Genomic DNA, 13300 nt, shown 5'->3' with positions numbered 1-13300 from the left:
GAGTTTTCCAATTTGATATGTCCTCTGAAACCAGGAAGCACCTAAGGCCGTATGTAAAAATTAGGCTGTCAAGCTTCTTGGGTGTGGCAGTGATGGTAGCCACAGCTGGTAGAATGACACTGAGTTCATGTGCCTGGTTCCACAGCAGAGCTGGTTCCACGGGATCAAGAAACCCCTTTCCTCTGGTTATAAACTTGAGAGGAGGCAAGTTGATGAAATATACATTTGTATTTCATTGAATCTATAATATCAATTGAATGACACTGCATAAGATTAATTCATTCTCTTATCATTATAAAGATGGCTAATTAAGCTGTGACATGCTGTAAATTTCAGAGGTGTTAAAATGTGAGGGAAAATGTACATTTTAACATCTACTGAAATACAAAAATGCCACTGATTACTGCCAACCTGTACCAATACTTGGTAAAAAAAAAAAAAAAAAAAAAAGTGGAATTCTTCTGGTCCTTTACTCAGTGCTTTGTGGATAGAGGATTCAGTTTCTTCTGCTCTCCAGTGCCCATCCAAGCCACAAAGACTGAAATCTTATTTAGATCAGTGCAGTCCTAAATCCTAACCAGGTGTGGCAAAATAGTAAATAAAAAAGTCTTGATGTAGTGTTTTTCCATCATAATCATAGCACAACAATGCTTGAAACACTATGATTGCTGCCATTTATTCAATGCAGTTCCTGTGGTAAGTACTAAAAATACTAGGCACACATTAGCTATACTGGATGCTTTCAGTGGGGTCTAAATTTCATGAAGGCAGGAAATGAAGGTGGTGTTTCCAGAATCTAATATAGTATGTAGCATATAATAGGTGCCCAATAAATGTGTGTTATCAAGTGGAATATTCAATTTTAGGGCCCAGAACATGCATATCGAAAGCCAACTAGCAGAGATTATTTTGTTTTGCAACTTGAGAAGGGAAGTTTAGAGTATTCCAAGGGCCAGAGAAGCCTTCATGGAGAAGCTGGAACTTGAACCTTAAAGTGGTGAGCAGAATGGATGGAAAAGACAGAGGTAAGCTGGGCTTTCAAGGTCATGAGATCATGAGGAAACCATGTTGTTATAGGTTTTATAACAGCAGCAGTGCCAGTTCTCTGGGCTTGCTGACAGAAGGTGACTAACTGTCTGGGTGAGTCCTAAGAGGCCCCACAAATAATGCTCCTGTGGAACTAATTAGAGGCCAGTGTGCTTGTACTGAATTGAGGGGCTTAAGTGAAGTGAAAGATTGGGAAATCATGTAAGATTCCTGAGCGGGAAGGGACCCAAGAGGCCCAACCCCTTTGTCATATGGTGTGAAAACAGCTCTGAGAAAGGGACAGAGCTTGTCCAAGATCACACAGGTAGGAGGGGAGGCAGGGCGAGTGCCCAGGTGGCTTGTCTTGCACACCAGTGCTGTATTCATTGAACCTTCTCATGCCCCACAAGCAGCTCCACATACATCCCCAGAAACCTAAGCCAGGGGAAGCAGGGGTCTTTCCCCACATTCCTTTGGTAATCCACAGTCTTTGGTAATCAGATTTTACCATCAAATATTGATCTCTCTTGGAAATATCCTTATTTTAAGAGACTCTCTTGTTTAACCCCACTTGTATTGCTATTCCTGAAGTCCAGACAGATGAAATGACTTGTCCAAGACTCAAGAAAGCTTTGGAAGGCTTTCTACTTTCTCTATCATTGCCCCATCTCTCAACATTTTGTTGGGGAGCTCTCTACTAAATATGTATACACTTTTATAATTAAAACTTTAAGCAGGATTATAATTCAACTCATTGTAGGAAGGAAGACAGTTATGAAAGATAGTTAAACTGTTAAAAAAGCAAGGAGAAGGAATGAAAGTAAACCATCTAATATAAACTGGAGAAAGTCTGGTTTCACAGAGGATAGAAAAATGGCTAGAGGGTCATGTAGATGAGCACATTTTGAAATCTCACTGAAGTGTTATTATTACTAAAAGGAAATATGATGCAGGAAATGGTCCTGGTCATATGCAGAGGGCATATAACCCAGAATAGGTCTTGACATTTAATGGAAAGCATGGGCTCAGGATACTGGTTTTGAATGTATTGTCTTACTATCTGTGTGGTTGTGGGCAAGTTATTTCTTTCCTCTGTCGTCCATTTCCCATTTGTTAATGAGTACAATAAAACCTTCCCTTGAGAGACTTGATAAATATAACATCAGGTTGTGTGTATGTGGTGGGTGTGTGTGTAGGTGTGTGTGTGGGGGGTGCTTCATGAAAAATTTTGTTGGCTGACATATACTCAGAATTTGCTTAGTGAACAGTGCTAACTTCTTTATAATACATTGTTTTACAGAAACTACCTTTGCCCTATTGATAGTTTTACTTATGCTGCTTAAAACCTCCGTTTTAAGCCTGCCAACGGCATACCTCCTGAGGATTTATGTGTATTTAGCGAATGCTCAGAAATGGTATGTTAGTTGCTCCTAGTATTAAACTCGCTACCATGGCAGCCTACAAAGTTGCAGATTAAACAGCAGATCTGGTTAGCTCCTTAGCTTAGATAAGGGACCTAGAGAAGAAGGGGGGGGGGGAGGGGAAGCTTTGAACTGGGTCTAGAGGAATCCCTCCCAGCAGGGATTTTGCTGGCAGCTACTTGCCTGAATTAGCAGCAATTTAACCACCAGGAAGGTTTTCAGTTTCTTCTGAGGTTTAGGGCTGGTGGTCTATAAAGTCTACTGGGAACCCTACAGAAGACAGTGACCAGTGACCATAGCACTCAAAGCTTTACGTAGAGCAGGACAAACTGCTTCCAAACCAAGAGGAGTAGGTGCTAAAGGAAAAGAGTGGGGGGTGGGGGGTAGGGGCTGGCCCGAGTGGTGTGGGAATATGGAAAACCAGGATTTGTGATTCCTCCAGAGGGTCTGGGAGGAGATGAGCAAATTTAAAGAGACTGCTGCCTCTCAGGGTTTGCTCAAAAAGATTGCTTCTAGATAGAGTGCTGAGCAGAGGACTGTACTGCTGCTTTGTTTTTGTAAGTTATTTCAACAGTGTTTTGTTACCTATTTTCTTCATCAGTTTAAAGGGATTAGATTAGGAGAGAAAACTCAGATTATTAAAAAGTGAAGAAAGTTTGAAATGGATGAACAGGAAATTGAAAACTGTTAATGCTAGAATGTTCTCATCTCACAACAACTGTCCTTTTTCTCTATTTAATTATTCTTTGTCATATTACATGTTCTCCATAAAAATACTAGAAAAGAGAATAAGTGAAAAGAAGGGAGAAAATCAGAATTTCCACACTTTTCTTTTCAAATCTGTGCATTTAAAATGTTTCTCTTTTAAAGCCGGTGCAGTGGCACACATCTATAATCCTAGCAACTCCGGAGGCAGGATAAGTACAAGGCCAGCCCCAGCAATTTAGTGAGAACTTGTCTCAAATAAAAAGGGTTAGGGATGTAGCTCAGTAGTAAATTGCCTCTTGATTCGATTTCCAGTACTACACACACACACACACACACACAAAATCCCCTCTTAGCAAAACTAATTTTTTTGTAAATTGTTTTATATCCTGATTTTTCAACAATAATTATTAGATATAATTTCATATTAATAAATAAAAAATCTATATCTTAGTAGGTATAATTGTTTTCTACTATATGAATATGCCTTTTTTTTTTTTTTTTAACCCAGGATCCTTTTGAGGAGATTTTGGTTGTTTTCTGTTCAGGTGACTTTTAAAATTTTTAAAAGATTGGTGAATATCCCTGTAGGTACATATTTTGGGCACTTGTTTAATTATTTACGTAGGATAAATTCCTGAAAGTGAAGCCTTGGGTTAAAAGGTTTTGGTGGCTAGGAGTTCAATCAGTGATAGAGTGCTGGTCTAGCATGTGTGAGGCCCTAGGTTCATCCTCAGTACTGGGGGGTGGGGTAAGTGTATGTGTATTAAGTAGATAAAATACTAAAGTTTATAATCTGCTGACCCATTCCTCTTTATTCTTCTTTTCATTTGGAAATTAAAGGATATGACAAAATAGGCCTTTTACTTGCTTCAATTCACATCATTTTTTTGCCATAAATTATCTGGAACACTATTGGATATTTACTATGTAAATATCTACTATACATTTGACTATCTGAAGGGTTTAAATTTTACATTATATTCAATGGATTTAATAGATACAGTTATATGATGATGCTCAAATACTCCACTGTGCACAGTCTCATGGACTGTGGGTCTAAAGATTATGCTGTGTTTGGGGCTGGGGCTGGGGCTCAGCGGTAGCGCACTTGCCTGGCATGTGTGAGGCACTGGGTTCAATTATTAGCACTGCATATAAATAAATAAAGGTCTATCAACAACTAAAAAAAACAAATTAGGTTGTGTTTTAGAATCCACCCCCCCCTAACCACCATCACTAACTACCAGATGGCCACCAAAACTCAGAAGTGGAATTCACAGTCATAGTCACAACTCACAGGACTTGGATGCCGGGGAAAAGCACTGGAGGTAAGACAGCTCCTGGCCAAGTGCAGAGACTGGACTGCAGTGGCTCACAGCACTTACTGGGCCAACTTCTTGATTACTCTTCTTGCCTCATCAGCAAAATGGGGACAATAGTAAGATCATTATGAGGAGTAAAAACACCTAATATTCATAAAGTGCTTAGAACAGTTCTTGAGACACATAGTGTCATATAAACATTTCTTTTTTTAATATTTATTTTTTAGGTGTAGATGGACACAACACAATGCCTTTATTTTTATGTGGTGCTGAGGATCGAACCCGGGGCCTGCCCGTGCTAGGCAAGCGCTCTACCGCTGAGCCACAATCCCAGCCCCATAAACATTTCTTTAAATATATTTTAAAACTAAAAAGAGCTCCATTAGATGATGGAGGAAAGCAGCCTCCCTGCAGCTCACCATCCAGTATAGTCAACATTACAAGGTTATGGTGTGATTTTAGAAGCAGTGGGAAGGGCTCTTATCCAAAAGTTGTCTTCTCTCAGATTGCTTAAATTTTCACCAGTAGAGAAGTATTGTAGCCTGACAAATTTTTTAAAAATATCTTGTTCTTTTGTTATATTAAAAATACAGATTGGGATCTGGAGATGTAGCTCAGTGATAGAGTACCTGACTGTGACTGGCATGTATGAAGCCCTGAGTTCCATCCCCAGCAGGGAAAACAAAAACAAAATATGGTTGAGCTCAGTCTCCATTGACTCCAGCTTCTATCCCCAATCCCAGAGCCTTCCCTGAGGCAAACTCTGTGATGAAATTGGCAGGTTCTCTGACCTTTCTCTGTATACTTACATATTTTACCTATATATAGAAATGTGTATGGAAGTTTGCAATTTTTCTTTTCTTTTTCTCTTTTTCCTTTCCTTTCTTCATTTTCTTACAAAAATGGCAAGTTGTGCATCTCTCTTCTACCCCAGTTCCTTTAAAGCATAAGTGTTTTCAAGGTGTGAGGGGGCTCCAGTTCCTGTGAATTGCTTCTGGGTTCTGGCTGCCCAGGGTGCCCAGCTGAGATCAGCTCATTCCTATGGCCTGAGGGTTAAGGAGCTACAGTAAAAAGTCTGAGGTCTGGCAAAGTGAGGGCGCTGCCTGGCCAGGGAAAGGGACTGCAGAGAGAGGCCTGAGCAGACAAGTGTGCCCACTTCTCAGTGTTGTCTTTCCAGAAGGCATGGAGTGGCCTTGCAGTTCTTCCCCGAAAAGGGCATCCTCTCCAAAACAAGTCTTAGCAAAGAGTAGGAAAATTAAGAGATAATAATCTTGGTTTAAAAATCGGGAGGTGAAATTATGAGGGTTTTAGGAAAGGAAAAACAACCATGAAGGAGGGCCTCGAGCGCGCAGGGTGAGGCCAGCTCTGCGACAGCTCAGTCCGATAGGGTGTGAGTCCAGCTCCATCCTTTAGCACTGACCCCGTGATAGGCCGGGTGCCTAGGGGCGATTCACATGGAAATGAGGGAAGCCCGGGGGACGTGCCCACCCTATTCAAAGGGCCCTGGGGGCTTGAGGAGCATTCTTGAACTCTGGGAAGGTTCTGCCGGGTCTGCCGACGCCCGGGACCCACCGTGTCGGCGCGCAGCGGGCTCTGGGCGCCGCAGGTACCTGCTGGGGCTATGGGAGCCGTGGGAGCCGGCACAAAGAGAGGGGGCCCTGAGCCAGGTCCCGGCGGCCTGGGACCTCGCCCGCCCGGAGACAGAGGTTTTGCCTGCCGAAGGCAACCAAATTCCCGGGGCAGGGAAGAGGTTGCTCTTTGAAGTGTGTGTTAGAGCCTCGGGAAGCTGCGAGTTAGCGCACTCGCTTCCTTAGACGTGTGGGAAATGAACCTGGGGATGAACCACTAACTTGAGAAGGAATGGCCTTGAGGCGGGAGCTACCACCCAAGGAATTCTCAGACAGCCCCAGCTCCTTAACACCTGCAGGGCCATCCTAGGAAGAAAGTGAGAGCTGGTCTGTGCATTTTATACAAGATCTGATACCGAGCCTCAGTTTCCTCTGTGTGCTTGCAAATCCCCAGATGTTATTGTTCTTAGAGGGAAAAAAATTAGAGTCTACGCACGTGGCATTTTTCTACTCTGAATTTTATCTTAATGTGGTGCACACAGCAAATTCTGGCCCATCTTGGGGAAAGGACAAACTTATTACTGTATTTAATTCCCTTAGTGACTCTGCAAAGCCAGTATTATTCTCTTCATTTTACAGATGGGGAAATTGAGGCCCAGAGGTGAACATTTCCAGGGGTCCCCAGCTAAGAAGTGGAAAATCCAAGATTCAAGCCTATTCTGACTGTAGCAGACTAAGGGCAAAGGCCATTTCCCCCTCACTTGGTTGTCCCAGAAACTAACTATTTTATTTATTTACTCATGTATGCATGCATGTGTGCTGGGGATCCAACGCAGGGCCTCACATATTCGAGGCAAGTGCCTAACTACTGAGCTACATCCTCAGCTCACTATACTCTTAGATCAGACTTTTTTATTAGCATATTATGTGGAATAAGGGAAAATTGTTTTTATATTTGGAGTCTCTTCAAGCCAGATAACTTTATTTGACCTCCTATTTGAAAATTCCTGAGTGTTAATAGGTTTATGGAGCCTGAAGATCACTGGTCTGTTCTGAAACACCTGGGGTTTTGTTAAATTTGCAAATTCGCGGTGGTTCCCACCCAGATTTGCTGAATGAGATTCTTAGGGATGATACCTAGGAAACTGCAATTTAGCAAAAACATAGGGGTTTTTAATCACACCAAAGTGTTTTGGGTTTTGTTTTTTAAAGGTTGTTCAAAAGTCTATAAATCACATCTGAAAAAAAATTGCTGAGAGTTTGAAAGATTTGTTATTTCTTTTTCTTGGTTTTAATGTAAAAAAGAAATTGAACCCTCTGGATATACTCTGCTTGATGAGTAAGTGCTTGCTGGTACTTTGTGCTTTCAGCTACCACAATTAATAAAACTTGGAATCCTGGAAGAGAATATTGTCCAGGGAATTATTAAGATTTGAAGCAAATAGGCCCCTGACCTTTTCTAGTGGAGATTCCAGACTAGGGAAGCAAAATGGCGTGTAACTAAGTACGTAGGATTTAGATTTAAATATATTTAGGTCGTATTTCCAAAACTGCCATGTACTGGCTGCATAACCTCGGTGGTGTTGGTCAGCTTCTCAAAACCTAGGTTTTTAAATCTATTAAGTAGTAGTAGTAATACCTGCTTTAAAGTTTTGGTGTGCACATGAAATGAATTCAGGGATATAGACTGTAAATTCATATATAGCAGGAATTCAGTACATGTTCTCTCTTTCCAAAACCTTCTAGTCTTGCATTAAAAATGAATTTCTTTTCTAAACTTGTCATATTTGGCACCAAGAACCTATTTCTTTGAAGTTACAAAGAAAATGTAAAACAAGTCCATTAAGAATAAATTTTATGGCACCGGGAGTGTAGCTCACTGAAAACAGCACTTGCCTCATAAATGCAACACTGTAAAAATAGTGTCTACATCACAATTAATTTAGAACCATATTTTAGCATTGTGATGAAATGAGAGTTATACTTGAAATTATACCATTTATTCTACCAAAAACTAAAAGGATATTTCTTCAAGAAAGATATTTTTCTATTATGTCTGTTTAAACTTTGTTTTGAATATCATATTTACAGAAAACTGCAATAATACAAAGAGTCTCCTTTATATTCTTTATTTAAAATCATCAGTATTTAATATTTTGCCATGTTTTTGCTTTTAATTCTTTGTCTTTCCCAATTTTTTTTTCTTCACAGTTATTTGAGAATAAATTGAATGTGTTATGCCTTTAGTATGAGGCTTCAGTACATATTGGTGTGTATTTTGTATGAATATGGGTACTCTCTTGTATGGCCACAGTAGATTTGCCACTTCAGGAAATTTTCAGCTGATGTAGTCATTATTATTAGCATATTATTCATTTTTTTGTTTGTTTGCTTTGTGATGCTGGGGACTGAACCCAGAGATGCTCTATCACTGAGGGACATCCTCAGCCTTTTTAAATTCATTTTGAGACAGGGTCTTGCTCTGTTGCCCAGGCTGGCCTTGCACTTTGCAATCCTCCTGTTTCAGTCTCCCAAGCTGTTGGGATTGCAGGAGTGCAGTACCATTGTCCTAGTAGTGTCCTTTGTAGTGACTTTTTTCTTCAAATCAGCATCCAAGATAGAGTCAGGATATATTAAGCTATCATCTCCTTAACCTTGTTTTGTGGGAACTGTTCCTCAGGGGTATTTGTCTTTAATGACATTGCATTTTGAAGGACACAAATCCTCAATTTGAGTTTGATGTTTCTTCAAGACTTGTGTCAACTCCTGCATTTGTGACTGGTATACTGCACAAGGGATATTGTATCGCTTCTAGACATGATGTGGAAGCACATGTGTGTTAGTCCCTTCTTGGTAATACTAGGTCATAGTATTTTCCATTTCTCTATTTTTTTTCATTTTTATAACTAATATGTAAATTGTAATAAGCAATTTAAAAAACTATGCACATATTCTGATCATCATTCAGCCTCACCAATAGCACCAGAATTGTTTGTTGGTGTTTTTTTGTACCCGAACCAAATTTCCTCCTGATTGCAAAATGGTGATTTTCTAACTCCATCATTTCTTGTGCTGTTTGTGAATTGATATTCTACCATAAAATTGTTTTCTCCTCTATTTATTTATGTACTTATCAGTGTGAAATTATGGATTTTTATTATTATTTTTCATTTATTTTATTTTTTGGTACTGGAACACTTAACCACAGAGCCACTTTCTAGCCCTTTTTAGTATTTTATCTACAGACAGGGTCTTACTGAGTTGCTGAGGCTGGCTTTGAACTTGGGATCCTCCTACCTTAGCCTCCCAAGCCACTGGAACTACAGGCGTATGCCCTGCTACAGATTTTTATTCTGTTCAGTGGATTATATTCTGTTGCTATGCTGACTTAGGTTCATATTCAGATTGTGCCAGCCTGGGTCAGTGGGAGCTCCTTCCATCACGTCTTCCTTACTTTCCGCCACAGGATATTTCAGGCTCCTCTATAGCATTACCTGCCCCCTCCCTGAAATTAGCCATTTTTCCAAAGAACCCTGTTTCCTTTTAGTGGAGAAGGGATTTTAGAAACCAGAATCTAGCTGCATTCTTTTTTAAATATTGGAATCCCTAAATCCTTAGAGATGGGTCAATAGGAAAGATTTCTCGAGAATAAAATCTGTGAAGGATGCTATATCTTCCCATAGTGGTTGGAACACTTGTGTTTTTGCTTCTCACAATCATATTCATACTTAAAATTATATTTACTTGCCAAATTTGCAGTTGTTTAAGTGGGTCTTAAGGAATTTGAAGGAAACTAAGTGGAGATCATTTCCCTGTTGAATTCTTTCAATTGTTTGTTTTAGTTGTTGATGTGCATTTTAAATGAACAAATGCTGTCCCATCTTCATAAATAACTCATCCTGTACAAGGTACATCCTGTACAAGGTACATATTTGTTTACATTTTTAGAATCATGCAGTCTAGTTCTGCGAAATTCTTGTAATTGAAAATACCATCAAAGAACTTCATGTTTAGAATATTTTGTATCTGTCTTCTAGGATATGTGAAGTAACCAAACCTGCTTTGAGTCTTGATTGATGTTTCAACAGGAAGACTCTAAGTTGTTGGGTTTTTTCGCTAACTTTTGGCTAATGTTGATTCACCATCATAGTAAATGATAAATGACAGGCCCAGCATACCAGATCTCAGATGGAGGATTCCTAATTTTTATCTTCCCATTGGCAAGTTGCCATTGTATGTTCTCTATAATATTCTTTTTAATGTGCAGTATCGATGTTTTTATTTTCTAGCTTGGTATTTTTACTGCTGAGATCAGGGAGAAGGCCTTATAGCTTATTAAATGAAAGCAGTTCTCTTTCTTTCTTTAATACTAGGGATTGAACCCAAGGATGCTTAAACCATTAAGCCACATCCCCAGCCCTTTTTTATTTTGAGACAGGATCTCACTAAGTTTCGGGGGCTGACCTTGAACTTGCAAATCTTTTGTCTGAGCCTCCTGAGCCGCTGAGATTACAGGTGTGCTCCATTGTACCTGGTTGAGTATGGTTCTCCATAAGGCCTGCACCCCTTTCCAGCCTCTTTCACAAAGAACTTGTAAATACTGTTTGTCCTCCTGAGTGAGCTGGCTCCTTTTTATGATAGTCTAGAAATGGTATTGCACAATCAGAATTCTCTGCAGGCATGGCTTGCTAAGCTCTCCATCCATTTGTATTTAGAACTGACACCTTCAGTCAGATTCCCTGATGATTGGCTAAGAACAGAGAGAGATTTAGCTCTCAAGGAATGCTTCTTCCCAACTTAAGCTGTTGAAGAAGAGTCCTGCTTTCACACTCAGAGCTTCTGAACAGTTCTCTTTTCCTTCTAGAAATGACACTCCTCTCCTCTCAGTCTTCTTCCCTGGTGGCTCCTTCTGGATCTGTGTCCACTGAAAACCCAGAGCAGAGGATGTTGGAGAAGAGAGCCAAGGTGGTGGAAGAACTTCTTCAGACAGAAAGAGACTATATTCGGGACCTGGAAATGTGCATTGAGCGGATTATGATTCCCCTGCAGCAGGCACAGGTGGGAACTAATGGACACAATTAGCCTGGCTTTGAACGTGGTCCTCCAAACCTGAAGCATTAGGATGTGGGAGTTCTCACCACAGATTTATTGGGTTTGAAATAAAGTCTCTGATGGCTGTTGCACTATAATTATAGACTAAGGTGATGGTGGGGAAGGAGCAAAGAGTAGTTTATATTAGTCAGCTTTCCATTGCTGTGACACAGTACCTGAGGTAAGCAACTTATAAGGAAGAAGGATTTATTTGGGTTCAGTCTCAGAGGTTTCTGTTCTTGATTAGCTGGCTCCATTGCTCTGGGACCTGTGGTGAGACAGAACATCATGGTGGGGAGAGCATGGTAGAACAAAGCTGCTTACCTCATGGCAGCCAGGAATCGGAGAGAAGAAAAGAAGGAGCCAGGGTCCCAGGATCCCCTTTAAGGGCATGTCCCCAGTGACCTGACTTCCTTCCACTAAGCCCTCCCTCTTAAAGATCCCCCACAGCCCAATAGTGCTACAAGCTAGCAATCAGTCCTTTTAACACATGGCCCTCTTGGGGATACTCTACATCCAAACTGAAGCATAGTTGAATTGAGGATAAAGTGTGCCACTAAAGGTTGGAAGTCTCTGTCCTAGAAACTTTTTGGTGAAAGCAAGTAAAGACTATGACCTGGGCAAATTTTGTGAAATCCTTGAAGAGACGTTCCTAATATTAGTGATATGCCATTAATTTCATTTCCATGCATCTTTATACTTTGTTTCATTTTCTCAGATACCAAACATCGATTTTGAAGGGCTTTTTGGAAATATGCCAATGGTGATTAAGGTCTCAAAACAATTATTGGCTGCCCTGGAAATCAGCAATGCTGTAGGTATGAGCTCCTCCCATTGTTTCAGCCATGGGAGGTCGGGGGTGGGAAGGGGCCTTCCTGGTGCTAAACATTATGCTAGGAACGTGACATGTTACTTATTTAGTTCAGAGGTTACTTGACTGCTGCTTCTCTTAACCTCAGCTTGTTTTGAGGTGGTAAAGTATGTTAGTAATAGAAGTTTTAGATGTCATAGAGTACGAGTATGGTGTCTTTCAGACTGATGGTTGTGGCCCAGCCATTGTCCAGAACTGAGTCCCAGTGTTCCTAAACTGATCACTGGAATGGGGCAAGGGGTCATGCTGTTGGGTTAGACTAGGCAGCATTTACCCAGCTTAACCTGGGGAAAAGTGGATACGGGAACAAAATGAGGGCTCTGTCCTCCTGAAGGAAGGGGGAAGTGGCTGAGGAATGTGAAGGACAGTGCAACCTTGTTAATGTTTCTTGAGTGTTTATCACACACTCTGCATCTCAAGATTATCATACTGGATCTCAGTTCTCTACTCTTGAGTCTTGTTTTACAGATGAGGAAAGTGAAGGAAATTTGCCTGTGTATACATGGCTAGTAATCGATGGGCTGACATTCAGCTCAGGTCTTTGTCTTCCAAGTTCACACCACTAACCTCTGTGTCAGTCATAGAATACAACTGTATGTTTGTCACTTTATAGAGGAGTAAAGAAACGGCAGCCTGGGGCCTTGCTGCTGGAGGCCAGGAAGGTGAGAAAGGAGGAGCCAATGATGAGTTGACTAGAAAGAAGCCACGGTGACCCAACTTTAATGTAATAATAAAGCATAAGGGCCAATTTATAAGATTTTATAAGTACCTATAATTCATTTATTTGAATTATAAAAGCAATGAGAGGGATTAATTATAATCAAGTAATTACTCGCTTTTCTTCCAGTTTGTTCTGTTACTTGTTGTCGTGTTCAGCTTTCTCTACTAGTCCTAGTTAACCAGCTTCCTAGGGTGACTTTTCTCCTTTAGTCCCATTCACATCAAAGATGACTCAAGACTTTACAGTTTATAGCAAATGGTTTGTTCTTACATAGGATGGACAGCAGGAACAGGCTGAGGGCCTGGGCCAGATAGAGTCAGGGGTCAGAGGACCGCCTGACCAAGAGGCCCTCCTTTCAGACCCAGCTGAGCCTGGGGATTCTTCCCCCTTCTTCATACCTATGTTCATGCCAGGTCAGTTGGCAGCTGTTTCTTTCACAAAGGGAGGGTAAGCTGTTCTTGTCAGGGCGAATTGAGGTGTAGGTTTGTGAGAGTTGCACCTGCACTGAGCTGGTCTTGCCTCTGGGAAATCCCCAGGCCAGGCTTCATCACACTGGTGGATGACACTTAGTA

At 40.9% G+C, this 13300-nt stretch overlaps 1 protein-coding gene across 3 annotated transcripts in view; it reads left to right on the top strand.

The window, feature by feature from the left end:
• The window catches only part of Dnmbp (dynamin binding protein), a 96305-nt gene that overhangs the window by 63461 nt on the left and 19544 nt on the right, over positions 1–13300 (top strand). For all 3 annotated transcript variants that reach the window (XM_076834520.1, XM_076834521.1, XM_076834522.1), the window contains 2 exons: positions 10910–11103; positions 11855–11954. In XM_076834520.1, coding sequence (XP_076690635.1) covers positions 10910–11103; positions 11855–11954 — 294 coding nt within the window. The remainder of the gene's footprint in view (positions 1–10909; positions 11104–11854; positions 11955–13300) is intronic.

This window comes from Callospermophilus lateralis, chromosome 15 (assembly GCF_048772815.1).
Source record: "Callospermophilus lateralis isolate mCalLat2 chromosome 15, mCalLat2.hap1, whole genome shotgun sequence".
Classification (NCBI taxonomy): Eukaryota; Metazoa; Chordata; class Mammalia; order Rodentia; family Sciuridae; genus Callospermophilus; species Callospermophilus lateralis.
This window is presented reverse-complemented; position numbering and strand designations above follow the sequence as displayed.